Here is a 26012-nt window from a genome sequence, read left to right on the forward strand (position 1 = left end):
AAGAGAGAAAACTCATTCTCATTGTATCAGGTCTGATGAGACTTTGAACCACAGACAGTACCAAAAAGGAACTCCTTTTTAATTTACACGGCAGAGATTAGATTGCACACCAACCCAGTCAGCACTGAAACATAGCTACTTGGCTACTATGCCAGTGGTAGCCCCTTTACTGGTTGAAGAATCAGATGAGATGTGAAACAGAACTCTACGTTGCATGTTTCTAGCTAACTCTCAGTGAACAAAGAGCCACTTGTGCTATTTTAGTACATTTTTAAATAAGTGTAAAGTTTGGAAGCTGATAATGATCTTGCCAAGCTGGACTTTCTTTATGGCAAAACTGCTCTAGAAGAGAGAAGACAGTAATTTAAGGTACTAAATGATTTGGTTATCAGAAGCCTTGCATTGCTGTTTCAGGCCACTAATAATGGGTTTAGCATTCTCATCCTAGTCCCCATTTCACAAGACTGCCTCATTTAATGTAATTAGTCATAACTGCTCAAAAGAGCTCCAAGACTGGGGAAAAAAAAGGAAGGAATGAATTTATCAAACATCAGAATTGAAGTTCTCTAACTGGAAATTCCTCTAGCACCTTCAGAGGGTATATACACACCAGGTAAGGGAGGGGCATGATGGAAGGAATCTTCCTCTTCAGGCTGTGGACCTGCTCAGGTAGACTATGCAGGCCTTTACATACACTCTTTCTCTTGTGGGGTGAGAAAATGGAAGGATCTGCTGTGATGGACCTGCGCGTGCACACAGACACAGTCCACACTTACACAGGGGACTCCTAGGGAGCTATAATCCTGCACTCCTCTTACACACTGAAATGGCATCATTTACACTGCTATGGGTGCCTTTGTTGCTATGAAGCTAGGAGCAGAATTTGGAATTAAGAGGTGTGTGGAGAATCATGCTTATTAATTATTTAAGGGGGTAATTTACAAGTTCAAATTTTTTTAGGGTTGTAATTTTATTCCCCCTTTTCTGCCATTACAAAAATTACAATTCAACAGTTTCAAGTAAGTGCTTGACAAACCGTATTCCTCGGCCTTGACCATACAAGGTCTGCATGAGCTGACTCCTGCATCTGGATGGGGCTCCAGACAGCTTCTGAATAAAAATCAGGGGAAGTCATGCCATAGTGTGTGACAGCTTGGTCATTTGTCCCACAGTGACTGATTTGGAAGTAAAGAGCTAAACCACTCACCAATAACATTTTTACTGGCAAAAGGTAAATCAAAATCATCCTTTTGTTTTTCTGACTTGAACGGTGACAATGCTCAAAGGCGAATGACAGATACTCTTCAGCTGTAGACACAGAAAGAGGATCAGCACTGCTGTTGGTAACAGAGACCAACAGCAAAAATGGGTTAAACATACAAATAGTCAAACAATAATATGTTTAACTGAGCCTGTCAGAATATTTTCTCCCATATTTAGAATAACCTAGAAGTATTCACACAAGAACTATGTCAATCTAAATTGCACACTAACTAAAAGGGTAATATAAACATAAATGCCTTAAGAATTGTTAGATTCACTGAAAATGGGACATTATCATAAAAACTATTTCCTTTTTAAAAGATATGCTGACACTCTACATTTCGGATGGAGCAGTTGCACAATCAAACTACATTATGAAAACAATTCCAGCTCAATATAGCAAGGTTATTGTGTTACTGTTACAGGAGAGGGAGAATTTCAGGATATTTACGTTTCTACATGCTATGACATTTTCCAAAATGATGTGTTAGGACTCTTCTTCAGGGGAGTTAGATGGCATATAATGTGTAAACGTATGCCCAAGTTGCGCAAGTGACTATAAAAGACTGACAAGCAAAGGATTAGAAATGTTCTTACCTGCAAAGGGCTATATTGTGCAACCTTACTCATGGGGCACTCAAGCAAGTAGCCCCAGCACTCACCAACATGAGTGAAGGCTGCACAGTCTAGCCCTAAAGCAGTGGTTCTCAACCAGGGATACGTGTCCCCCTTGGGGTACTCAGAGGTCTTCCAGAGGGTACATCTAGATATTTGCCTAGTTTTACAACAGGCTACATAAAAAGCACTAGCAAAGTCATAGAATCATAGAATATCAGGGTTGGAAGGGACCTCAGGAGGTCATCTAGTCCAACCCCCTGCTCAAAGCAGGACCAATCCCCAATTAAATCAACCCAACCAGGGCTTTGTCAAGCCTGACCTTAAAAACTTCTAAGGAAGGAGATTCTACCACCTCCCTAGGCAACGCATTCCAGTGTTTCACCACCCTCCTAGTGAAAAAGTTTTTCCTAATATCCAACCTAAACCTCCCCCACTGCAACTTGAGACCATTACTCCTTGTCCTGTCCTCTTCTACCACTGAGGACAGGACAAACTAAAGGTCATTACAAACTGACCACTGAGGTCAGTACAAACTAAAATTTCATACTACTTGTTTTTACTGCTCTATATACTATACGCTGAAATTTAAGTACAATATTTATATTCCAATTGATTTGTTTTATAATAATATGGTAAAAATGAGAAAGTAAGCAATTTTTCAGTAATAGTGTGCTGTGACATTTTTGTGTCTGATTTTGTAAGCAAGTAGTTTTTAAGTGAGGTGAAACTTGGGGTAAGCAAGACAAATCAGACTCCTGAAAGAGGGACAGTAGTCTGGAAAGTTTGAGAGCCACAGCCCTAAAGTATCATATAATGTTATTACTGAGAAAGGTTAAATAAAGCTACAATGTGCCTTCAAAATCAGTGCACCAAGAAGCTAAATTGTATGGCAAAGTTTGTTGAAAGTCTGCTGAACAAGCGACATCCGAAAGGGCAAGAAAGCTGTAAAGTTCTACAAACATCTCTTATATACATAAATCACAAGGTATCTTGCTGGACACTCACCCAGAAAACACATTTTAGTAACTTGTGTACTAAATGTATAAAGTGTACGCTAAAGAAGAGTTTGGAGAAGTAAACAGTTCAAGACTGAGTGTATGTTGAAATGAGAATTGTAATGTAATCCATACTCTAATCTGGTTGAGCCTGCAGCAAATCCCTTTGGATCTTGTCTTTGCACTGACGGAACGAAAGTCACGCTTCACAACAACTGTGCTTTCCACAACAGGTTTTGAGTCACACATAGAACACGTCAGCTGGAGGTCACTCCCAGCAGTGAGAATATAAATCTGTTCTACTGGCATATAGTACCTTGCTTAAAATCACTGTCAAACATGGCCTTGCGTCCAACGTAGTATTTGTATGTAACTCTCTGTGCCATGCTGTAGTCATCTTTCAAATTTGAGCTGTCAATAGCTCTAATTAATGGTTTACACAGATGAAGTTTGTTAATCTGAGAAGAAAGTCACATGATTGAAAGGTATATCAATGTAGCACTATGTGAGGAACAGGACTTGATTTAGAACATGAAATACAAAGAAAACAAGCTTAGTAGACTTGGATCATACCTTAAAATAGATTTTAAACAGCTGATTCACCAGAAACAACATGCCCCACTTTTTGGAGTCATCAATGCCAGCTCGACTGTAACAAAAGATAAAACATTAGAAATGAATGTTTTAGGAAAATACATATTTTGCTTTTAGAATGAAATCCCCTCACACGCCTTTGATCCATATTTTTTAAAACAAGTGGTCTTACATTACTACCAAACAAAAACAAGCCAAAAATTCCTTGTAAATTTTAGACCATGCAATCTTCATCAAAATAGAGCGCCCAATCCCATTTCTGTCCTATAATCCTCGTTAATTTTAAGATTGCTCAACTGTGTTCCCCCATCAATGCAATCACTTCAAATCAAGAAAGTCACCTAGGAAGACAAGGGTATCCACCCCAATCTCAAGTCACCTATCTTACCATTCACACACTTCCAAAATAAGCCATCAACAATGTATACGCCCACCTCCTCAGAATTTCACTCAATGCACAACCTTAACTCCAATCACAGCAAGATGAAGGATCTTACAGAGAGACATGATTTTACTCTGAAATTCTACATAGTGTTTATTTCTTCTTAAATACTCAGACTGGAGTTAAGTTTGTATACTTGGCCCTGGTCTACACTAGGAGTTGAGGTCGAATTTAGCAGCATTAAATCGATTTAACCCTGTACCCGTCCACACGATGAAGCCCTTTTTTTTTTTTGACTTAAAGGGCTCTTAAAATCAATTTCCTTACTCCACCCCCGACAAGGGGATTAGCGCTTAAATTGGCGTTGCTGGGTCGAATTTGGGGTACTGTGGACGCAATTAGACGGTATTGGCCTCTGGGAGATATCCCAGAGTGCTCTATTGTGACCGCTCTGGACAGCACTCTCAACTCAGATGCACTGGCCAGGTAGACAGGAAAAGGCCCGCAAACTTTTGAATTTCAATTTCCTGTTTGCATGGTCACATGCAGCTTGCCACGCTGGCCAGAGCTCGTCAGCAGAGGTGACCATGCAGAGCTCATCAGCAGAGGTGACCATGATGGAGTCCCAGAATCGGCAAAAGAGCTCCAGCATGGACCGAACAGGAGGTACAGGATCTGATCGCTGTATGGGGAGAGGAATCCGTGCTATCAGAACTCCGTTCCAGTTTTTGAAATGCCAAAACATTTGTCAAAATCCCCCAGGGCATGAAGGACAGAGGCCATAACAGGGACCCGAAGCAATGCCGCGTGAAACGTAAGGAGCTGAGGCAAGCCTACCAGAAAACCAGAGAGGCAAACGGCCGCTCCGGGTCAGAGCCCCAAACATGCCGCTTCTATGATGAGCTGCATGCCATTTTAGGGGGTTCAGCCACCACTACCCCAGCCGTTGTTTGACCCCTTCAATGGAGATGGAGGCAACACAGAAGCAGGTTTTGGGGACTAGGAAGATGATGATGATGAAGTTGTAGATAGCTCACAGCAAGCAAGCAAGCGGAGAAACCGGTTTTCTCGACAGCCAGGAACTGTTTCTCACCCTGGACCTGGAGCCACTACCCCCTGAACCCACCCAAGGCTGCCTCCCAGACCCACCAGGCGGAGAAGGGACCTCTGGTGAGTGTACCTTTTAAAATACTATACATGGTTTAAAAGCAAGCATGTTTAATGACTAATTTGCCCTGGCATTTGCAGCTCTCCTGGATGTACTCCCAAAGCCTTTGCAAAAGGTTTCTGGGGAGGGCAGCCTTATTCCGTCCACCATGGTAGGACACTTTACCACACCAGGCCAGTAGCACGTACTCGGGAATCATTGTAGAACAAAGCATTGCAGCGTATGTTTGCTGGCATTCAAACAACATCCGTTCTTTATCTCTCTGTGTTATCCTCAGGAGAGTGATATCATTCATGGTCACCTGGTTGAAATAGGGTGCTTTTCTTAAGGGGACATTCAGAGGTGCCCGTTCCAGCTGGGCTGTTTGACTGTGGCTGAACAAAAATGTTCCCTGCTGTTAGCCACGGGGAGGGGGGAGGGGCTAGCCACATGGTGGGGGGAAGCAAAATGCGACCTTGTAACGAAAGCACATGTGCTGTGTATGTAATGTTAACAGCAAGGTTTACCGTGAAAGAGTGTACCCATTGTTCTATAAAATGTGTCTTTTTAAATACCACTGTCCCTTTTTTTTTCTCCACCAGCTGCATGTGTTTCAAGGATCACAGAATCTTCTCCTTCCCAGAGGCTAGTGAAAATTAGAAGGCGAAAAAAACACACATGTGATGAAATGTTCTCTGAGCTTATGCTGTCCTCCCACACTGACAGAGCACAGATGAATACGTGGAGGCAGACAATATCAGAGTGCAGGAAAGCACAAATTGACCAGGAGGAGAGGTGGCAGGCTGAAGAGAGTAAGTGGTAGGCTGAAGAGAGGGCTGAAGCTAAAAGGTGGCGGCAGTGTGATGAGAGGAGGCAGGATTCAATGCTGAGGCTGCTGCAGGATCAAACCAATATGCTCCAGCGTATGGTTGAGCTGCAGGAAAGGCAGCAGGAGCACAGACCGCTGCTACAGCCCCTGTGTAACCAACCACCCTCCTCCCCAAGTTCCATAGCCTCCTCACCCAGACGCCCAAGAACACGGTGCAGGAGCCTCCGGCCACCAGCCACTCCACCCAGAGGATTGCCCAAGCAACAGAAGGCTGGCATTCAATAAGTTTTAAACTTTTAAAGTGCTGAGAGCCTTGTCCTTCCCTCCTCCACCACCCCTCCTGGTGCTACCTTGGTAGTTATCCCCCTATTTGTGTGATGAATGAATAAAGAATGCATGAATGTGGAGCAACAATGACTTTATTGCCTCTGCAAGCAGTGATCGAAGGGAGGAGAGGAGGGTGGTTAGCTTACAGGGAAGTAGAGTGAACCAAGGGGCAGGGGATTTCACCAAGGAGAAACAACAGAACTTTCACACCGTAGCCTGTCCAGTCATGAAACTGGTTTTCAAAGCTTCTCTGATGCACACCGCGCCCTCCTGTGCTCTTCTAACCGCCCTGGTGTCTGGCTGTGCGTAACCAGCAGCCAGGCGATTTGCCTCAACCTCCCACCCCGCCCTAAACGTCTCCCCCTTACTCTCACAGATATTGTGGAGCGCATAGCAAGCAGTAATAACAGTGGGAATATTGGTTTCGCTGAGGTCTAACCGAGTCAGTAAACTGCGCCAGCGCACTTTTAAACGTCCAAATGCACATTCTACCACCATTCTGCACTTTCTGTAGTTGAACAGCTCCTATTGTCCAGGCTGCCTGTGTATGGCTTCATGAGCCATGGCATTAAGGGGTAGGCTGGGTCCCCAAGGATAACTATAGGCATTTCAACATCCCCAACGGTTATTTTCTGGTCTGGGAAGAAAGTCCCTTCCTGCAGCTTTTGAAACAGACCAGAGTTCCTGAAGATGTGAGCGTCATGTACCTTTCCCGGCCATCCGACACTGATGTTGGTGAAACGTCCCTTGTGATCCACCAGTGCTTGCAGCACTACTGAAAAGTACCCCTTGCGGTTTATGTACTCGCTGGCTTGGTGCTCCGGTCCCATGATAGGGATTTGGGTTCCATCTATGGCCCCACCACAGTTAGGGAATCCCATTGCAGCAAAGCCATCCACTATGACTTGCAATTTCCCAGAGTCACTACCCTTGATATCAGCAGATCTTTGAATGCATTGGCTACTTGCATCACAGCAGCCCCCACAGTAGATCTGCCCACTCTAAATTGATTCCCAACTGACCGGTAGCTGTCTGGCTTTGCAAGCTTCCACAGGGCTATTGCCACTTGCTTCTCAACTGTGAGGGCTGCTCTCATCTTGGTATTCTTGCGCCTCAGGGCAGGAGAAAGCAAGTCACAAAGTTCCATGAAAGTGCCCTTACACATGCGAAAGTTTCACAACCACTGGGAATCGTCCCAGACCTGCAACACTATGCGGTCCCACCAGTCTGTGCTTGTTTCCCGAGTCCAGAATTGGCGTTCCACCGCATGAACCTGCCCCATTAGCACCATGATGCCCACATTGCCAGGGCCCGTGCTTTGAGAGAAGTCTGTGTCCATGTCCTCATCACTCACGTCACCGCGCTGATGTCACCTACTCGCCTGGTATCGCTTTGCCAGGTTCTGGTGCTGCATATACTGTTGGATAATGCGTGTGGTGTTTAATGTGCTGCTAATTGCCAAAGAGATCTGAGCAGGCTCCATGCTTGCCATGGTATGGCGTCTGCACAGAAAAAAGGCGCGGAACGATTGTCTGCCATTGCCCTGACGGAGGGAGGGGCGACTGACGACATGGTTTACAGGGAATTAAAATCAACAAAGGGGGTGGCTTTGTGAGAAACTGAATGGTCCCCTCAAGGATAGAACTCAAAACCTCAAGGACAGAACTCAAAACTGGGTTTAGCAGGCCGTTGATTTCACAGAGGGCTGGGAGAAAATGAATACAAAACAAATCTGGTCTATTTCTTGTTTTGAGCCACTTCATCTATCTTTATACATCTTGCTGGCAGCAGACTGTGCAGTACGACCGCTAGCCATCGTCATCTCCTGGGTGCTCGGCAGAAGACGGTGCAGTATGATGACTGCCCATCATCTTCTGCTAGCTGCAGGTTAAAAGACAGTGCACTGCCGGTAGGACTCAATCGCCACGAGACGAAACAAGGGAAATGACCTGACTGAGTCACTCCCATGTTTGTCCAGGCGCCCAGCTAAAAGAGCACCCAGGACTATGTTGACGATGGCTACCAGTCATACTGTACTGTCCGCTGCCAAAAGGCAATAAACTGCTGCTGTGTAGCAATGCAGTACCACGTCTGCCAGCACCCAGGAGACATATGGTGACGGTTAGCTGAGCGGGCTCCATGCCTGCCATGGTATGGCGTCTGCACAGGTAACTCAAGAAAAAAGTCGAAAAACGATTGTCTGCCCTTGCTTTCACGGAGGGAGGGAGGGAACAGGGGCCTGATGATATGTACCCAGAACCACCCGCGACAATGTTTTAGCCCCATCAAGCACTGGGATTTCTACCCAGAATTCAAATGGGCGGCGGAGACTGCGGGAACTGTGCGATAGCCACCCACAGTGCAACGCTCCGGAAGTCGATGGTTGCCTTGGTACTGTGGACACACTCCGCCAACTACATGCACTTAGAGCATTTGTGTGGGGACACACACAAACAACCGTATAAAAACGCTTTCTACAAAACTGACTTCTATAAATTCGACCTAATTTCTTAGTGTAGACATACCCTGGGATGAGATTTTGAAGAACATGATGTGTGCATCTGAAAGGGAGATTGTTGTAGAGGAGAGAAATCTAAGTGTATTTTGGTATTATGGTATCTGGGAGGTATGAAGAGTAACTTTAGACTTTTGTGGATGCTAATACTACTTAGCTGGAGATTTCCTGGGTTTCTAGTGATTGTGTTGATAGGAAATATTTGAGTGATCTTAAGGGTTTTTTTTTGTTTTTTAAAAGGAGTTTCCCTGGATTTTAAGCTAATAACAGAAGTTTAAATAACTTTGGTGAATAAAGTCTGGAGGAGGACAGCCTTGTTATGATAGAGGCTACAAGATCATCCAGACCACATCACACGATCCATTGTCTACAGCCAAGCTCTAAGATACAACCACATTTGCTCCGATCCCTCAGACAGACACAAACACCTACAGGATCTCTATCAAGCATTCTTAAAACTACAATACCCACCTGGTGAAGTGAAGAAACAGATTGAGCACCTGAGATCACCTACTACAAGACAGGCCCAACAAAGAAAGTAACAGAATGCCACTAGGTGTCACCTACAGCCCCCAACTAATACCTCTCCAGCGCATCATCAAGGATCTACAACCTATCCTAAATGATGATCCCTCACTCTCACAGACCTTGGGGGACAGGCCAGTCCTCTCTTACAGACAGCCCCCAAACCTGAAGCAAATACTCACCAGCAACTACACACCACACAACAAAAACACCAACCCAGGAATCAAACCCTGCAACAAACCCCAGTGCCAACTCTGTCTGCATATCTAGTCAAGGGACACCATCATAGGACCTAACCACATTAGCCACACCATCAGGGGCTCATTCACCTGGACATCTACCAATGTGATATATGCCATCAAGTGCCAGCAATGCCCCTCTGCCATGTATATTGACCCAACTGGACAGTCTCTACGCAAAAGAATAAATGGACACAAATCTGACATCAGGAATCCTAACATTCAAAAACCAGTCGGAGAACACTTCAATCTCCCTGGTCACTCAATAACAGACCTAAAAGTGGCAATTCTTCAACAAAAAAACTTCAAAAACAGACTCCAATGTGAAACTGCGGAACTGGAATTAATTTGCAAACTGGACACCATCAGATTAGCCCTGAATAAAGACTGGGAGTGGCTGGGTCGTTATAAAACCTAAACCTAGTTTCCCTGCACTGTTACTCACACCTTCTTATCAACTGTCTGAAATGGGCCACTCTCATTACCACTTCAAAAGTTATTTTTCCACCCTTGCTATCCTGCTGTGAATTGAATTGTCTCATTAGACTAACCTCACACCTGGTAAGGCAATTCACATCTTTTCATGTTTTTATACCTGCTCCTGTATTTTCCACTCCATGCATCTGATGAAGTGGATTCTAGCCCACGAAAGCTTATGCCCAAATAAATTTGTTAGTCTATAAAGTGCCACAAGGACTCCTTGTTATTTTTACAAAATATACTGTAATAGAGAGAGACTGGGGTTCCCTACAGTGGAATTCCCCTTCTATGGCCTTCTGCACACCTGTATGTAGCATGCGCCTGAGAATTACAGCTGTTTGCAATACTGGAAGGGGAGAAAGAGTGAAGAAGCCTTTTCTCCATGTTGAGAACATTAAACCTGTTAAGAATGGAAGATTGAAGTAAAACTCCTTCTCTCCCAGTCCCACTGTGATGGCATGTACAAACTCCACACTGGAACAGGACAGAAAGAATTGTTTGCCTTGAGAGACCAGGATGTAAATTAGTCTCTTCTGCAACACCTGCTAAGACTATCAAGCCTAAAGAGAAGCCTCTCCAGCTGTAGTTGATACTCAGGAGAGAACACGGCACAAAGAGAAGGAGGCAGGCAACAAAAGTGACTACCTTGACCCAGATATGGTCTTGGCTAGTGCAGAGAATTAGTTCTTATGCTTTACAAATGGGTAAAGTTATTTACATTTCTTAATGATTCAACACAAGATCTAGAAAGGATCTTTCACTTACGTGTCACTGGCACAGACACGAAAACAGCTCATCAGCAATTCTGCTGCTTTTTCCAACATATCACCAACTTTGCTTTTCCCTTTCTTCACCAGCTGTTGATCGGCCTAGCATGCAAGGTGAGAGACACAGCATGTATTCCTATGTCCAGGCTCACATTTTAAAAGCAATAAGTAGACTAGTTCTGTAAATACATTATCTTGTAAAGTAAAGTAAGAGGTAAGTTCCTTACACCTGTCACCCCAACATACTGTACGTATTAAAATATCTCTTTGGAGGTTCTGAACACCCCCCGCTCATTAACCTCAGGCTGAGCCTGCATGAACAGGAGGCAGGGAGGGCTCAGGCTGGCACAAGTGTGGGGAGGCGAGGATGGCCACCGGCAGCCCGGCACATGGGGAGGCTGGGGGACCTCAGAAGGGCTTGGGCCGGCCCCGTGCTGGGGCGGAGGGGCTCGGGCTGGCCTACGGGTGTCCTGTTTTCCCGTTGGGAAAATATGGTCACCCTAGGTATTGCCAACCACAAGCCTTCAAAAAAATCATGATTTAGGCCACCCCCAAAAAAGTTATTTAAAAATAAATTTGGGTTCTTTTAAGTTGCCTTCTGGTGTATGAGCCTTCAGGGTTCGCTTTTTCAACCTCTCTCTGCAACTATGAAGGCCAGCAATTTTTCTTGGGAATGAAAGCTGAGATTCTCAGGCATTCACAAGACTCCAGGTGCTGGAACTTGAAGAAAAACACCAAATATTGCTAAGCTCACGATAAATCATGATCTGGCAACATAACCTGTAAAACTGGAGAGATCTGAAAGGTGGATTAACTAATGTACAACTTTATCTCCGAGTAAGGATAACAAAAGACAAACCAATGGCCTTAACATGCACTGGAATTTGCCTCGTGAATTAAGTGTTGTTTTAATTTTGACTTTTGTTTACATTCTCCCCCACTTTTAACTACCCTGAAAACAAATGCAAACAGGCCAAAAAAAAAAAAAAAGAAACGGAGACTCATCCTTGTTATTGAAGACATATCTATTAAAATGCCCTATCAGCTCTCATACAGTGCCAATCTAGTTAGTATACAAACTTCTCCAAACCGATAAACCAAAAACTCCCATGCAGACCCTCCGATTCAGGTTTCTCACAGGTAATATATGCGCCCAAATACATAAATGGCCTTATCAACATTGGATCCTCAGGCTGGATGTGGTCATAAATGTAGAATCTACTTACTACTCTGTTCAGACCATTTCCTACTCCAGGCAGAAATAAAGTTTTTCCCCATTGCAACACAAACTACCACCATGGTCCACCACAGAGAATTTTTAAACCCTATCTAATTCAAAAAAAGTTTCTTGGAGAAAATTCTACCCAATCATGAAGCCAGGGAGTAAAAGCATTACTGATGCAATTAAGGCATGCCCCACAGAGCCTTTCTGAACCATAAATAACGTCAGAAACCCAGACTGACATCAGTGAGACTTGCAAGTTCTCAGCACCTCCCAGGATAAGGGCCAAAAATAACAGGTAGGTAGAATAAGCAACTTATATTATTGCAAGTATAAAATGAACTTAGCAGTGGGTGAAACTGAGTATATATCATTTTTAGGGCTGTTGATTAATTGCAGTTAACTCATGCTATTAACTCAAAAAATTAATCGTGATTAATCGCAGTTTTAATCGCACTGTTAATAGAATACCAATTGAAATTAAATATTTTTAAATGTTTTTCTATATTTTCAAATATATTGATTTCAACTGCAACACAGAATACAAAGTGTACCGTGCGTACCGTGCTCACTTTATATTTTTTATTACAAATATTTGCACTGTAAAAATGACAAACAAAAGAAATAGTATTTTTCAATAAATCTCATACAAATACTGTAGTGCAATCTGTGTGGTGAAAGTGCAATTTACAAATGTAGATTTTTTTTTGTTACATAACTGCACTCAAAAACAAAATGTAAAAAAAATTTTGGCTGAACAAGTACCCTTGTAGGCTCTAATCATTAAGACAAACATCCTCTTAAAAGATGGTTGAAGCATGAAAGGGACATATGATTCTTTAGCGCATCTGGCACATAAATATCTTGAGATGCCAGCTACAACAGTGCCATGTGAACGCCTGTTCTCACTTTCAGATGACATTGCAAAGAAGAAGCAGGCAGCATTATCTCCTGCAAATGTAAACAAACTTGTATGTCTGAGAAATTGGCTGAACAAGGAATAGGACTGAGTGGACATGTAGGCTCTACATGTGGAGTTCTGCACCACTGTGCAATGCAGAATTTTGCAGAAATTAGTGTTGTGCATGCAGAATTTCCTTCCCCCACCCCCTGAAATGGGCTGCAGAGATGTTGGCTGCCACTAGGGGTGGCTGGACCCAGCAGAGCCCAGCTTGCAAACAGAAAACAATACCAGGGGGTGGGAACTGGAGGGTTCCCAGCAGTTGCAGTTCCCAGCATACCCTTTAGGAAGGAGGCGGCGGCGCACAGGAAACTCCGTGCAAGCCCAGGACCCAGCATCAGGCTATTTTTGCCTCTGTATCCCTGGAGTCTAGGAGGATAGGGGATGTGAGCGTCTCAGCCAGGGAGGGCCCCGCAGCTGGGCTCTTAGAGGCAAGAGTGGGTGTGAGAGTCTGGCCCCCCGTCTGGGCTCGAAAAACAGGAACGGGGTTGTCATAGGGGTTTCTTTAATTCTCTACTCCTGGGGGAAATTTTTATATGTCTGTATTGTTACATACTTGCTGACAGGTATTTTGAAATAAATTATCAAAATAATTGATTGTGATTGTATAGTTTTATTTTGACAAAAAAAATTTGCAGAATTTTAAAATATTGTGCACATAATTTTTAATTTTTGGGGGCAGAATCTCCCCCGGAATAACATCTGCAAGTTCAGCTTTTATGATAAAGAGATTGCACCACATTACTTGTATCAGGTGAACTGAAAAATACTATTTATTTTCTTTTTTACAGTGCAAATATTTGTAATCAAAAATAAAGTGAACAGTGTACACTTGGTATTCTGTGTTGTAATTGAAATCAATATATTTGAAAATGTAGAAAACATCTACAAATATTTAAAGAAATGGTATCTATTATTGTTTAACAGCAAAATTAATCGAAATTAATTTTTTAATCACTTGACAACCCTAATTATTTTGTAACACGTCCTTACATAAAAGGGAGAAGATTAAGCGAAGGATGAAAGTTTAAGAAACTTCAGTCAAATAAATTCCTTATTGACAGATAGAGTACATGAAATTGTTAAACTGCAAGTTTCCTGTCTACTCACATTATTAGCAAAAATTCGAAGGTCAAGTGCTACAGCATACATAATAGGCAAAGCCCTACAGAAACAAACAAAAAAAATCTATAAATTTATTATGCATGAGTAACTAACCCCATATTGCAGGTTAAGCCACACAAGTTACTTTTTAGTCCATATGGACGTAAGTGTTGCTGGTGGCGATACAATTCCCTATATATCCAGTTTTCCTTTCCTTAAACCTTACAAAAAAAAAAAAATCACATTTTATAGGAAAATTTAAAAGGTCAGTGTTTCACACATCATTACTTGCAGTAAATGAATAATGCAGTTAATTAATCTCCAGGTGACAAACTGTCAAGCAGAATATCATTCTGCAATCAATGCTTTACTTAAAGGGAAACAAAGTACGTTTGCTAAACAATTTGAATCGACAAATGAACAGATTTTGGGCTTTAGTCCCTTATACAAATTCGAAAGAGCAGAGTGACATAACAGTTTTAATTAGTAAATACCTGGTGTACACAACTGAAACAAATCATTATAGATAATGAAAGTTATTTTTATGGTGGTATCTTAATTGAACTATGGTTGCATTTTGGGATGAAAGGTAGCAGTAACAATCATCTAGATCTATTCACCTGCCTAGTTACTAACATAACGACATTTATAAAGTACTTACCAGTTTTCTTCTTTATGTGCTTGAAATGCTCGCAGGAATGATGTGTTATATTTAGGAGAACATAGCACACAATTTACAAAGTGACCCAGGAAGTAAAATGGGATAGGTGTAAGAGGCTGTATAGTATGCCCTAGTTCTGAGTGTAGAAGACTGCAAAAAAAGGCAACAGATCAGGAATCGGAGTGTAGGGGCACATAAGGGATGAGTCCAGCTCTACTGCATGCTACCTCCTTTACCCTGATTGAGGGAGCACAGTGCCCTGCACATGGGAGTGGGAGAGGCCCAAGGAAGGGAACAGGATAGTGGCTCTTTGCAATATCATCATCCTCTCTACATTATGTGGGAGACTGCAGAAGACTAATTCTCTGGCTTTGGGGCAAGTGTACTTTTCTTTGACCCCAAAGAGAAGGGGGAAATTTTATTTGGATTTCATTGGTTACAAGTCTAAATAGCTAAAATTTTAGACACACACATACACCAAACCACATTTATATTTCGTAATCCCATCACATTTGAAAGCATTTCACCCTCCTCAAACATGAAGTTATCCCAGATACACACATTTATGAGCTCTCAAATGAACTGATGGAAAAGGATATTGTACTATAACGGTCTGGCATTTGTAAGCTTCAATAAAGTCATGGTTTCCAACAGCGTAAGTACATCTGTCAAAAAAAAAGCAGTAAGGAGGAAACTGAAAAGTGTTTTACATTTAAAGAGTAGCTTAATATATTAGTCTCTCTTTCTCTCTAGCTAAATTAAAGCTTTGCAGTTTATTTTAGTAACAGGCTTATTAGAAGTATTCTTAAACAGCAATAAATATGGGAATTGAATACTGAGTGACAATGTAAATAAACTGGCAATTTCACACAATACATTATGCAGCAAAAGATCTGAATGCATCAGTTTTAAATGACCTCTCTACAATTGTCATTCAACATAACCTAGATAGATAAATTTTCAAGATTCTTGAAATGAGAGAAAATTAAAAAAAGACATCAACTTGACCTCTATTTAACTGTAAAAAGCAGTAAAGAAATATTTTGCATACTAAAGATGCATGAGAGAGCTCTGCCAGTTTTCATAGGTCTAGAATCACTTTTTCCTATTTAAGAAATGTCTCTTTCCCCTGTTGTTGTTTGTTCACTTTTGTGTCTGTTATTGCTATTAAAAGCAATAGCACTTTTGCAACGCCTGGAAAAGGGCATTCATTATCAATAAGATGGTGACATGAACTATACATAAAGTGCTATCAAAATCCACACAGTAAACTCAAAAAAAAAAAAAAAAAAGCAATCAGTAAATGTTTTCTGTATCATTTATTTATAGCAATTTTAGGGATTATTTATAACAGTAGCAGGTACACAATTTTCAGATGAAGGTGTGATTCCCCCCCCCCCAATTTGACAGTGACCTTTCAAATAAATCAGATCAATTCATGGAGTCCCTTCCTCTTTCTACCTGGATACATCAAAATTCAAACTCTCATTCTTAATCCATCTTTACCTTAAGTGAGCAGCAAACATTTCATCATATGGTGGCTCCAGAACTTGTTGACATTTGTCTTCTGGAGATGGAAGCTAATCATAGAACAAATCAATGGAACATTAAATGTATAAAATTGCACAAAAAACATATGCGTTTTTTAATCAAGCTAGTATTTTTATACATACATGCCTTCACTATATAGTAGAACATTAACAGTCACTCATTGTAGAGGAAAAATGGAAAATTAAGGAGAATCAATGTTAAGGATGGGGGAGGGGAGGGAAAGAGCATACCGTGGAGCGAGATCAAGAGATAAACAAGGGAAAGAGAGAGAAACCAAACCAGAAAGGTGTGCTGCTCTGGCTTATTAAACAATTTTTTCAATAAAAGAGCCATATGACAGAGCAAAAAGAAACAGTATACACAAAAAGGGAAGGGGAAAGAACAAGTGACAGATTAGTGACAATGACAGAGTTTACTTCCCAGATACTACAGTGAAGTATAAAAACCTGAACAGAATAGAATTTCCATGTTTCATTGTATTTCTCTGGACAGCATCCTACAATTGTGTTAAGTTGTATTGTGGCGGGAAAGAGGAGAGATGGATGCTAATTGCAATAGTCACTAATGGAATAACATTATATTGCTCCTTCAGTTGACCCTGGGTTAAGTGCAGTTTTTTAAAACTGCATACAACACCATTAAGTCTTAAAGAATTTTAAAAGACATTTTAAACCAACCAAAGGAATTTTATAATAAGGATGTCATTCTCTGTTGAGGTCTACAGCTAGTATAAACACTCTATAGATAAAATATAACTTGATCAAACTCTAATATTTTGAAGAGTTATTTTCTATAGAACTGCTGCTCACTTTTATATTTTGTAAGATTTTGTTTTTCTCTGTAAGAGCAGTGGCAGAAAATTGTTTTTCCCTAACTAGGGTCCCCTTTCTGCAGCAAGAGAGTTTGGGTTTGTTTTGTGGGGGATTTTTTGCTTACATGTTTGTTATGCACACTATTCCTTTCTCTGTTAATTTCTTCAGAACTACCTGAATATTTCCATCTAAGCCCCCAGAAATTTCATGCAAATGAGCAAATTCCTGGACCTTTCAGAAACTCTTTGAAGTTAATAGAGGTCTGCCTGTGCACCTTACCTTGCAGCATAGATGCTGACTTTTGGTTTTGCTGGTGGATACCCCATCCTGGCCCCTCCCCCTTCCCCACGCCCCCTAGATCCCCTCCCCTGAGCGCCTCCCACTCACTCCTTTCTGCCTCCTCCTGCCATAAGGGCGAGGTATGCATGTTTGGGGGGTGCCCAGCCTCTCCCCCCCCCCCCCGAAACTGGCAATTTTCAGCATATTTATACACTTCTTTCATATTCTAGTCATTGAATGTGTGTCTATCGTTGGTATCTCTATGTAATCATTATTAAAATAGTAATGAACTACATAATTACATCATCATGAATTACAGTATAATTAAAATCATTACACTCAGCTACAAGCTGTCTTCACTAACATCCCAGTGTAAAGACATTACATTGGCTCTGTACTTCACACCTACTTAGGGCCAATTTGGGATCTGAGGGCCACTGATGGCTGTGGGAAGGAGGCAGATGGGAGGGACAAGCAGTAGGGAGTCTCTCCCCTCTTCCTTCCTGTCACTCTCTCTCCCTCTCCTTTCTTCTCTAAGTCCTTGTCTCCTTCCTGATGTTCCCCCTTCTTGCTTCCCACCCCGTGTCCCTTTTCCCATCTCTCTCTCTCTGTTCCCCACCTCCTGGCGGCTCTGTCTAGTGCCTGCCCCACCCACACACTGAAAGCAGCAGAGGAGGCTCCCCCTCCTTGGGGTAGGAAGGGTTGCCTTGTGGTTAAAGCACACGTCTGGGGCTCAGGTGTTCTGGGTTTGGTTCTCTGCTCTGCCACAGACTCCTTGCTTAGCCTTGGGAAAGCCACTTCACCTCTTTGTGCCCTAATCCCACCTGCCAAATGGGGTTAATACTGACCCTGCCTCCTAAGGTAAATCCATTCATGGCTCTGTGATGACGGGGGAAATGGAGATACCAAGGTGGGTAGATCTGGGCTGAATTTCTCCACAACCTCAGAGTGAGAGCCAGCTCCTCGCAGGGCGGATGGGAGAGAGAGGGGCTCAGGCCACCTCTGCACAGAGGCGGGTCGGGGCTTTAGCCCTGAAGCTTCTCTCACTAAGGTAGCTGGGGCTCCCAAGCTGGGGTCTTCAGCACCACATCTTCTGCTAGGATCTGGGGCTTCTCCCAGCTCCACCCAATGCAGCTCCTGCTGGGGTCAGGGGGGCGCTTTTACTCCCCACACCCTGAGCAGCTCCTGACGGGGTCTGAGCTTTTCCTCCCCTGCCCCCTCAGTGCAGCTCCTGCCGGGGTCCAGGGCTTTTCCTCCCCTTAATCCGCCGCTGCACCCATCAGCCCTAACCTAGCTGGGCTCCCTTGGGTCACCTAATGCCTGCTGTGGCCAGAGTTGAGCCTGGCAGGGAGGGAGAAACCATACTGGTGGACACCATGGCCACCAGCCCAAGAGGTGTGTGCAGCGTGGCCCCAGGTGAGCAGGGGCTGGCTGCACCGCTGCTGATAGCCCGGCACTCCCACCCACCCCTAACCCTCAGGCTTTTTTTTCTTTCTTTCTTTTTTTTGGGGTTGAGGCTCACTCAGCCCCTGCTGGAGCAGGGAGGTGCGAAACAGCTGATCTGAGCCTGCCTGCCAAACAGCTGACTGCAGCTGTGCCCAGGCAACCCATACCAAACAGCACATCTGCAGAGGCACCCGCTCAACAGCTGCTACCTGGCTGCCTACAACTGGTCATCCTGGTGGGTGGTGAGCACACCCTATTTTTTTTTAATGGGTGCTCCAGCCAAGGAGCACCCACAGAGTTGGCGCCTATGCCTTGCAGGATTGGGGCCTTGGTTTGTTAGCGTAACTGATTCTTGTACCTGAAGCCTGGGGTTTGCAACATGAGGATGCTTAAATGACACCAATTCTGCACAAAACAATCCATCTCTGGAATCAATGGCTTCTAGAACCTATCGAAGAAAAAATTACACACCTTAAGGAACAAGATCTAGCCTTAGCTATGTAACACACATTGCCACATAACTATTAAAAATCATCCTCTTGTGATGACATTTGCATTCTTGTCAATGACTCTGTGAATATTTTTCAGAGTAACAGCCGTGTTAGTCTGTATTCGCAAAAAGAAAAGGAGTACTTGTGGCACCTTAGAGACTAACCAATTTATTTGAGCATAAGCTTTTGTGAGCTACAGCTCACTTCATCGGATGCATACTGTGGAAAGTGTAGAAGATCTTTTTATATACACACAAAGCAAGATCTTCTACACTTTCCACAGTATGCATCCGATGAAGTGACCTGTAGCTCACGAAAGCTTATGCTCAAATAAATTGGTTAGTCTCTAAGGTGCCACAAGTACTCCTTTTCTTTCTGTGAATATTAATTTCTCATATGTTATTCCCAAGACGTTTTAGTTTGGAAGATACATTAAAATTCTTGAACAGGAAAAAGCCATACACATTTATTTTTCCTTAGTTGTACAAAGTGGCTCAGATCAGTGACCTCACAGGGTCATTGGGGGGAGGGATAGCTCAGTGGTTTGAGCACTAGCCTGCTAAACCCAGGGTTGTGAGTTCAATCCTTGAGGGGGCCATTTAGGGATCTGGGCCAAAAATTGGGGATTGGTCCTACTTTGAGCAGGGGGTTGGACTAGATGACCTCCTGAGGTCCCTTCCAACCCTGATATTCTATGAACTCTTTGAACAAGGCAATTATATGGGTCCACTGTCTTTCATTGGCAGTAGTTAGACAGAATTAGAAACTTTGTTTAACAACTATAGACAGACTTTAATGAATAAAAAGTATACTTGCAGCCATAAATCAAGTTTTAAATATTTTACACTGGAATTGCTGAAAGGAAGGATAGTTTGGATTTCATTAATAAGGACCCTTAAATGTATTTCACATACATATTAGTATTTAATAACACAGCCTAATCATAAAAAGATTAATCCTGCCTTCCCTACTAAGAAAAACTTCCCCTTTAATTAAAGGGGAAGATTTTCTTAAGTAGGAATTACAGGACTGGACCCAGAGCATCTTTGCGAACTCCCTTAAATTGGAGTTTTGGGTATGGATGGGATACAGGATTGGGCACATGGCATTATTCTTGTCTACACTATTCAGGAAAAGGTATTCCCACTTCTAAATCAGCAGCAGAAACCAAATTAGTACTAAGGTCAGCTAAGAATTTCAGTGAAGAAATAAAGCATTATTAAACAGTTCAGTATAGTCCGCATACAATCAATTAGTTTAGTTCCATGTTGACTTTATCTTCAGAGTTTACTTTGTAAAAAAACCAACAAAAAACCCACGTTTGATGCAAAATTCTCAAGAATTAGAAAAATCTAAAAATATGAACATATGGTCAATAATCTGAAAAAATTTGGACAATAAAATAGCTTATCTTTGTTATTTCAGTTAAAAAGCCTGATGACAGACCTAGAAATTTAAGTTTCAATAATGTCCTATCATGATCAAATATACTGCAATGCAAGGATTATTTAAAGGGACATGATCAATTCAAAAATCACAATGTTTTGCCTCATATTTCCATGAATGACATTTTAAACAACAACATTTTAAAAAAAGGAAGTATTTACAGTTTTACTTCTTACATTTGACAACATGTTGTAAACTGTCATTTCACAGATTCATTTATTATATTAAATTTCCTATGGTTTTGTGGGTCTGTCACTTAGCAACAGATCAGGGAAAAACCTTTTCTAAAGATATAAAAACATGACTGATAAACCACAGAAATTGGGAAAGGGGCTTAGGCAGCTAATATTTAACTTTTGGCTCCTTTTGCGGAACTGACCAAGTTTGACATGTCTCATTAAGGTGCTTAAATAAGAGTGTGTATTACATTTGACAAAGAAGGAACCTTTATAGCAAGTATATTTGGGCCTTGATCCCACAGTCGCATCTATTAATGCAGACCCCAGTATCTGTGCAAAGCCTCACTGGGTATGTTTACACTGCAGCTGGGCGCAAACCTCCCAGCTGGAGTAGACAGACTCATGCTAGCAGAGCTTGAGGTAACATACTAAAAAGAGCAGTATGAAAGTTGTGGGTCCAGCGGAGACTTGGGCTAGCCCCCAGTCTCAGAAGCAGGGAGGCGGGTGGGCTTGAGAGCCTGAGCTACCCTCTGTGCTGGACCATCCACGCTGGTGTTTTTAACGTGCTAGCTTGAGCTGAGCTAGTGTGTCTGTCTACTGGGGCTGGGAGGCTTGCTCTCAGCTGCAGTACAGACATGCCCACTTCCTAAAGATGCCAGAGCCCACACTAACAGATCCTATCACACGATTGGGGGCTACATATTTATATAGGCCCCGCATTTTTTAAGCGCCATACGAATGTTACTTTGTTTTCATAACAGCTTTAGGAGACGCTTCCCTAATTATCACTTCCCATACTCTCGGTTGCCTTTTCTTGAACAGGGTAACTTATCTGTAGCGTGGAGAAAAACAGGGAATGGTGCCGGCAAATAAAACCCACTTACCTGCTGCAAATACTGGTTGATGGTGATGTGCGCCATGGACGGACCAGCGGGCCAGGCAAGTGCTGGAGATCAAGCGCGGGGCGTGTCCTGTGCGGCCAAGGAAACAGAAGTGTCACCGCGAAACGGAGTTAGCACGACTGTCCCCCGCCCGCCCGCCCGCGTTTCCACCTCCCCGCGGGGCCAGCGTGGGGTTTCCACCAACTCACTCAGCCCGGAGCAGCCCCCGCAGCCCCACCCCCCAGGAGCGGAGCCAGGCACAGGGCACAGCAACGGGGCGGGGGGGTTTCCCAGGGCGCGCGTCACTCCCCTCCCCCGGGGCTCCCCCGCACCCACTGACCAGGCTCGCAGCGCCGCGCCCGCCTCCCTCCGTCACACCACGTGGGTGGGGCAACCGCCTGGCGCTTCCGTCTCCCGCCCGGCGCGCCAGCCCGGCGTGAGTCACGTGACGCGGGCCGGGCAAGCCGCTCACGTGATGACCCGTCCTAGCGCCCCGCCCCGCGCGCCCGGCTTGGGTTAAAGCGGGGTTGTTGTTACTATTCGTCCTGTGGCGTGGGGGCGGGGCTTGATTCTTCTCGCGCAGGGCTGGCGGGACTGGGAGACGAGCGTCGCGCGCTGCAGCTGAGCGCAGCGTTCCGCCTGCTGCGGGGTGGCCGGGCTGAGAGCCCTCTTGGGAGCCTAGTGACTGCTGTGCGCGCTGGTGCTTCTGCCCGAGCGCTGCTCCCGCACGCGTCGGTCCCTGGGGTGCCTCTGGCTGCGGCGAGCTGGGAGGGCAGCTGGCTCCGGGTGCTGGCTGTCCTCTCCCTCTGTTATATGGAGTTTGGGAGCGTGGGCCCAAAGCCTTGCCTTGTCGTGAGCTAGTGACCCTTCTGTTTTAAACACAAAATGCATAGTGTTGTTTTGTAGACCATCTCACTGTGCATGCGTGGCAAAAAGAAAAAAGCATTGTAATACATTTTAATCCTCTGTGACACGCTCTTAATGGTTGTATGCAGTCGGGGGGCTGGAACTGGGGGTATAGGGGTACCCTGTCTTGAAGTAGTAATAACCAAATACCTGGTTTCCATCATAGGGTTCACAGTTTTGTACAATGGCTTTCAGCACCCATGCTATAATAGCTGTTCTAACATCCCTGCATGCAGGGTTGTAGCCATATTGGTCCCAGGGCATTAACAAGAGAAGGTGAGTTAAGACAGCGGCTATCAACCTTTCCAGACTATTGTACCCCTTTCAGGAGTCTGATTTGTCTTACGTACTCCCAAGTTTCACCGTGCTTAAAAACTACTTGCTTACAAAATCAGACATAGAAATACAAAAGTTTCATGATGCACTATTACTGAAAAATGGCTTACTGTCTCATTTTTACCATATAATTACAAAATAAATCAATTGGAATATAAATATTGTACTTAGTGTATAATCTATAGTGTAGTATAAACAAATAATCGTATGAAATTTAGTTTGTACTGATGTCACTTGTACTTTTTATATAGCCTGTTGTAAAACTAAGTAAATAGCTAGATGAGTTGATGTACCCTCTGGAAGACCACTGTGTACCGCACAGGGGTACATTTACCCCGGTTGAGAACCACTGGGTTAAGTAATAGCTCTTTTTGGTGAGAGAGACAAGCTTTTCAGCTGCACAGAGCACTTCTTCGGGTCTGGGAAATGTACTCTGTCCCAGCTATATACAAGGTGGAACAGATTATATAGCATAAATTGTTAGTACATATTTCAAGGGACCATGCAAGGTGAAATGGCCTATTAACACCCTTCCAGTCCTAGGGAGGAAAGTTGGGGGAAGGGAGTGGCAGCTGGGGTGCATTAGTGGGTTACAGATTGTTGTAATAAGTAGGGTTGTTGATTAATTGCAGTTAACGCACACAACTCAAAAAAATTAATCACGATTAATCACAGTTTTAATCGTACTGTTAAACAATAGAATACCAATTGAAGTTTATTAAATATTCTGCATGTTTTTTTACATTTACAAATATTTGCACTGTAAAAATGATAAAGAAATAGTATTTTTCAATTCACCTCATACAAATACTGTAGTGCAATCTCTTTGTCATAAAAGTGCAACTTACAAATGTAGATTTTTTTTTTTGTTACATAACTGCACTCAAAAACAAAACAATGTAAAACTTCAGAGCCTACAAGTCCACTCAGTCTTACTTCTTGTTCAGCCAATAGCTAAGACAAACAAGTTTGTTTACATTTACAGGAGATGATGCTGCCCTCTTCATATTTACAATGTCACCAGAAAGTGAGTACAGGCATTTGCATGGCACTTTTGTAGCTGGCATTGCAAGGTATTTACGTGCCAGATATGCTAAACATTTGTATGTCCCTTCATGCTTCGGCCACCATTCCAGAGGACATGCTTCCCTCCTGATGATGCTCGTTAAAAAAATAATGCATTAATTAAATTTGTGACTGAACTCCTTGGGGGAGACTTGTATGTCCCCTGCTCTGTTTTACCCACATTCTGCCACATATTTCATGTTAGAAGAGTCTCGGACGATGACCCAGCACATGTTTGTTTTAAGAACACATTCACTGCAGATCTGACAAAATGCAAAGAAGGTACCAATGTGAGATTTCTAAAGATAGCTACAGCACTCGTCCCAAGATTTAAGAATCTGAAGTGCCTTCCAAAATCTGAGAGGGATGAGTGTGGCGCATGCTTTCAGAAGTCTTAAAAGAGCAACACTTCAATGCAGAAACTACAGAATCCAAACCACCAAAAAAGAAAAATCAACCTTCTGCTGGTGGTATCTGACTCAGATAATGAAAATGAACATGCGTCAGTCCACACTACTGTGAATTTTTATTGAGTAGAATCAATCATCAGTATGGAAGCATGTCCTCTGGAATGGTGTTTGCAGCATGATGGGACATATGAATCTTTAGAGCAGCTGGCACATAAATATCTTGCGATGCCGGCCACAACAGTGCCATGAGAACGCCTGTTCTCACTTTCAGATAACATTGTAAACAAGAAGCAGGCAGCATTATCTCCTGCAAATGTAAACAAACTTGTTTGTCTGAGCGATTGGCTGAACAAGAAGTAGGACTGAGTGGACTTGCAGGCTCTAAAATTTTACGTTTTATTTTTGAATGCAATTTTTGTACATAATTCTACATTTGTACGTTCAACTTCCATGATAAAGTGATTGCATTACAGTACTTGTATTAGGTGAATTGTACTATTTCTTTTGTTTTTTACAGTGCAAATACTTGTAATGAAAAATAAAAAGTGAGCACTGTACACTCTGTATTCAGTGTTGTAACTGAAATCAATATATTTGAAAATGTAGAAAACACCCAAAAATATTTAAATAAATAGTATTCTGTTATTGTTTAACAGTGTGATTAATCGTGATTGATTTTTTTTTAATCACACAATTAATCACGATTCTTTTTTTTAATCGCTTGACAGCCCTAGTAATAAGCGATAAATGTAGTGTCTCCATGAGGATGGATTTGATTTAAATCACTAGTCAGGAAGACTCAATTTAATCATGGATTTCTACATAAAAGTGTATTCTTGTTGGTTGTAATCTTAATACATATTCTTCACAACTCAGAGATAGATGTAGGTTTCATTTTTAGAAGGTACACATTATACATTTTTAAAGTGATTTATTTTGAAAACTTTTCAGATTAGTTTTACAGCTAAATGAGAAAATGAATGATTGTTTGGTTATTTCATTTACCAAAGGTAATTGAAGCAGATATTTATGAAGTCATTGGGAGGTAAACTATCTCCAGTTCAACAGGTTAATCATTAATATTTGGAAGATTTTCTTGCCATGCTGTTTTAGGAGGAGAACATCCCCAGACAGACATTTAAATTGTTTTATTGAAGCAAAACAACAAAGTTATGTATTCTGTATTTTTTCTTCAACAGCAAACATATAATATTTTAACAATGCAAGCACATGAATTTTTGAATTTAGTTAAACATCCAATTTTTTTAAAATCAGGTTTGTTTTTGTTAAAATTGTTTTTAACTAAAATAGTTAAATGAAATATTAAAAAAAACCCAAAAATTAAATCTACTACATCAGCCAGGTCAACATGAGAAATTTAAAATATTGGCTTCTGCAGCTAACTCAGTCGTCTTCACCTTCATTTTCCTGTTTGTTCATAATCTGGAAAAGAAAAACAAGCTTTCCTGCTTTTTCAGGTCCTAAATGATTTATCAATTTGGAATGAATGAGTCCAAAGGAAGAAAATATTCCTTCTATATAGGCAGAAGAAGCTAGTGCTGTTAAAAGTGAGATTATCAC

The 26012-nt window shown here is 42.5% G+C and overlaps 1 protein-coding gene across 2 annotated transcripts in view; it reads right to left on the reverse strand.

Moving 5' to 3' along the window:
* Positions 1-22228, reverse strand: part of PCID2 (PCI domain containing 2) — a 64155-nt gene extending 41927 nt beyond the window's left edge. Inside the window, exons 1-11 of one of the 2 annotated variants that reach the window (XM_075129949.1) lie at positions 22055-22228; positions 21718-21804; positions 19076-19165; positions 16136-16209; positions 15227-15294; positions 14630-14669; positions 13975-14029; positions 10680-10783; positions 3450-3525; positions 3193-3334; positions 1208-1308 (exon numbers count right to left, since the gene is read on the reverse strand). In XM_075129949.1, the coding sequence (XP_074986050.1) occupies positions 1208-1308; positions 3193-3334; positions 3450-3525; positions 10680-10783; positions 13975-14029; positions 14630-14669; positions 15227-15294; positions 16136-16209; positions 19076-19165; positions 21718-21753 (786 nt within the window). In that variant the 5' untranslated portion in view covers positions 21754-21804; positions 22055-22228. The remainder of the gene's footprint in view (positions 1-1207; positions 1309-3192; positions 3335-3449; positions 3526-10679; positions 10784-13974; positions 14030-14629; positions 14670-15226; positions 15295-16135; positions 16210-19075; positions 19166-21717; positions 21805-22054) is intronic. The other variant, XM_075129950.1, reaches the window with a different exon arrangement.
* Between the last annotated feature and the right edge of the window lie 3784 nt (positions 22229-26012).

The sequence above is a fragment of the Caretta caretta genome, chromosome 1, assembly GCF_965140235.1.
Source record: "Caretta caretta isolate rCarCar2 chromosome 1, rCarCar1.hap1, whole genome shotgun sequence".
In the NCBI taxonomy this organism is placed as follows: Eukaryota; Metazoa; Chordata; order Testudines; family Cheloniidae; genus Caretta; species Caretta caretta.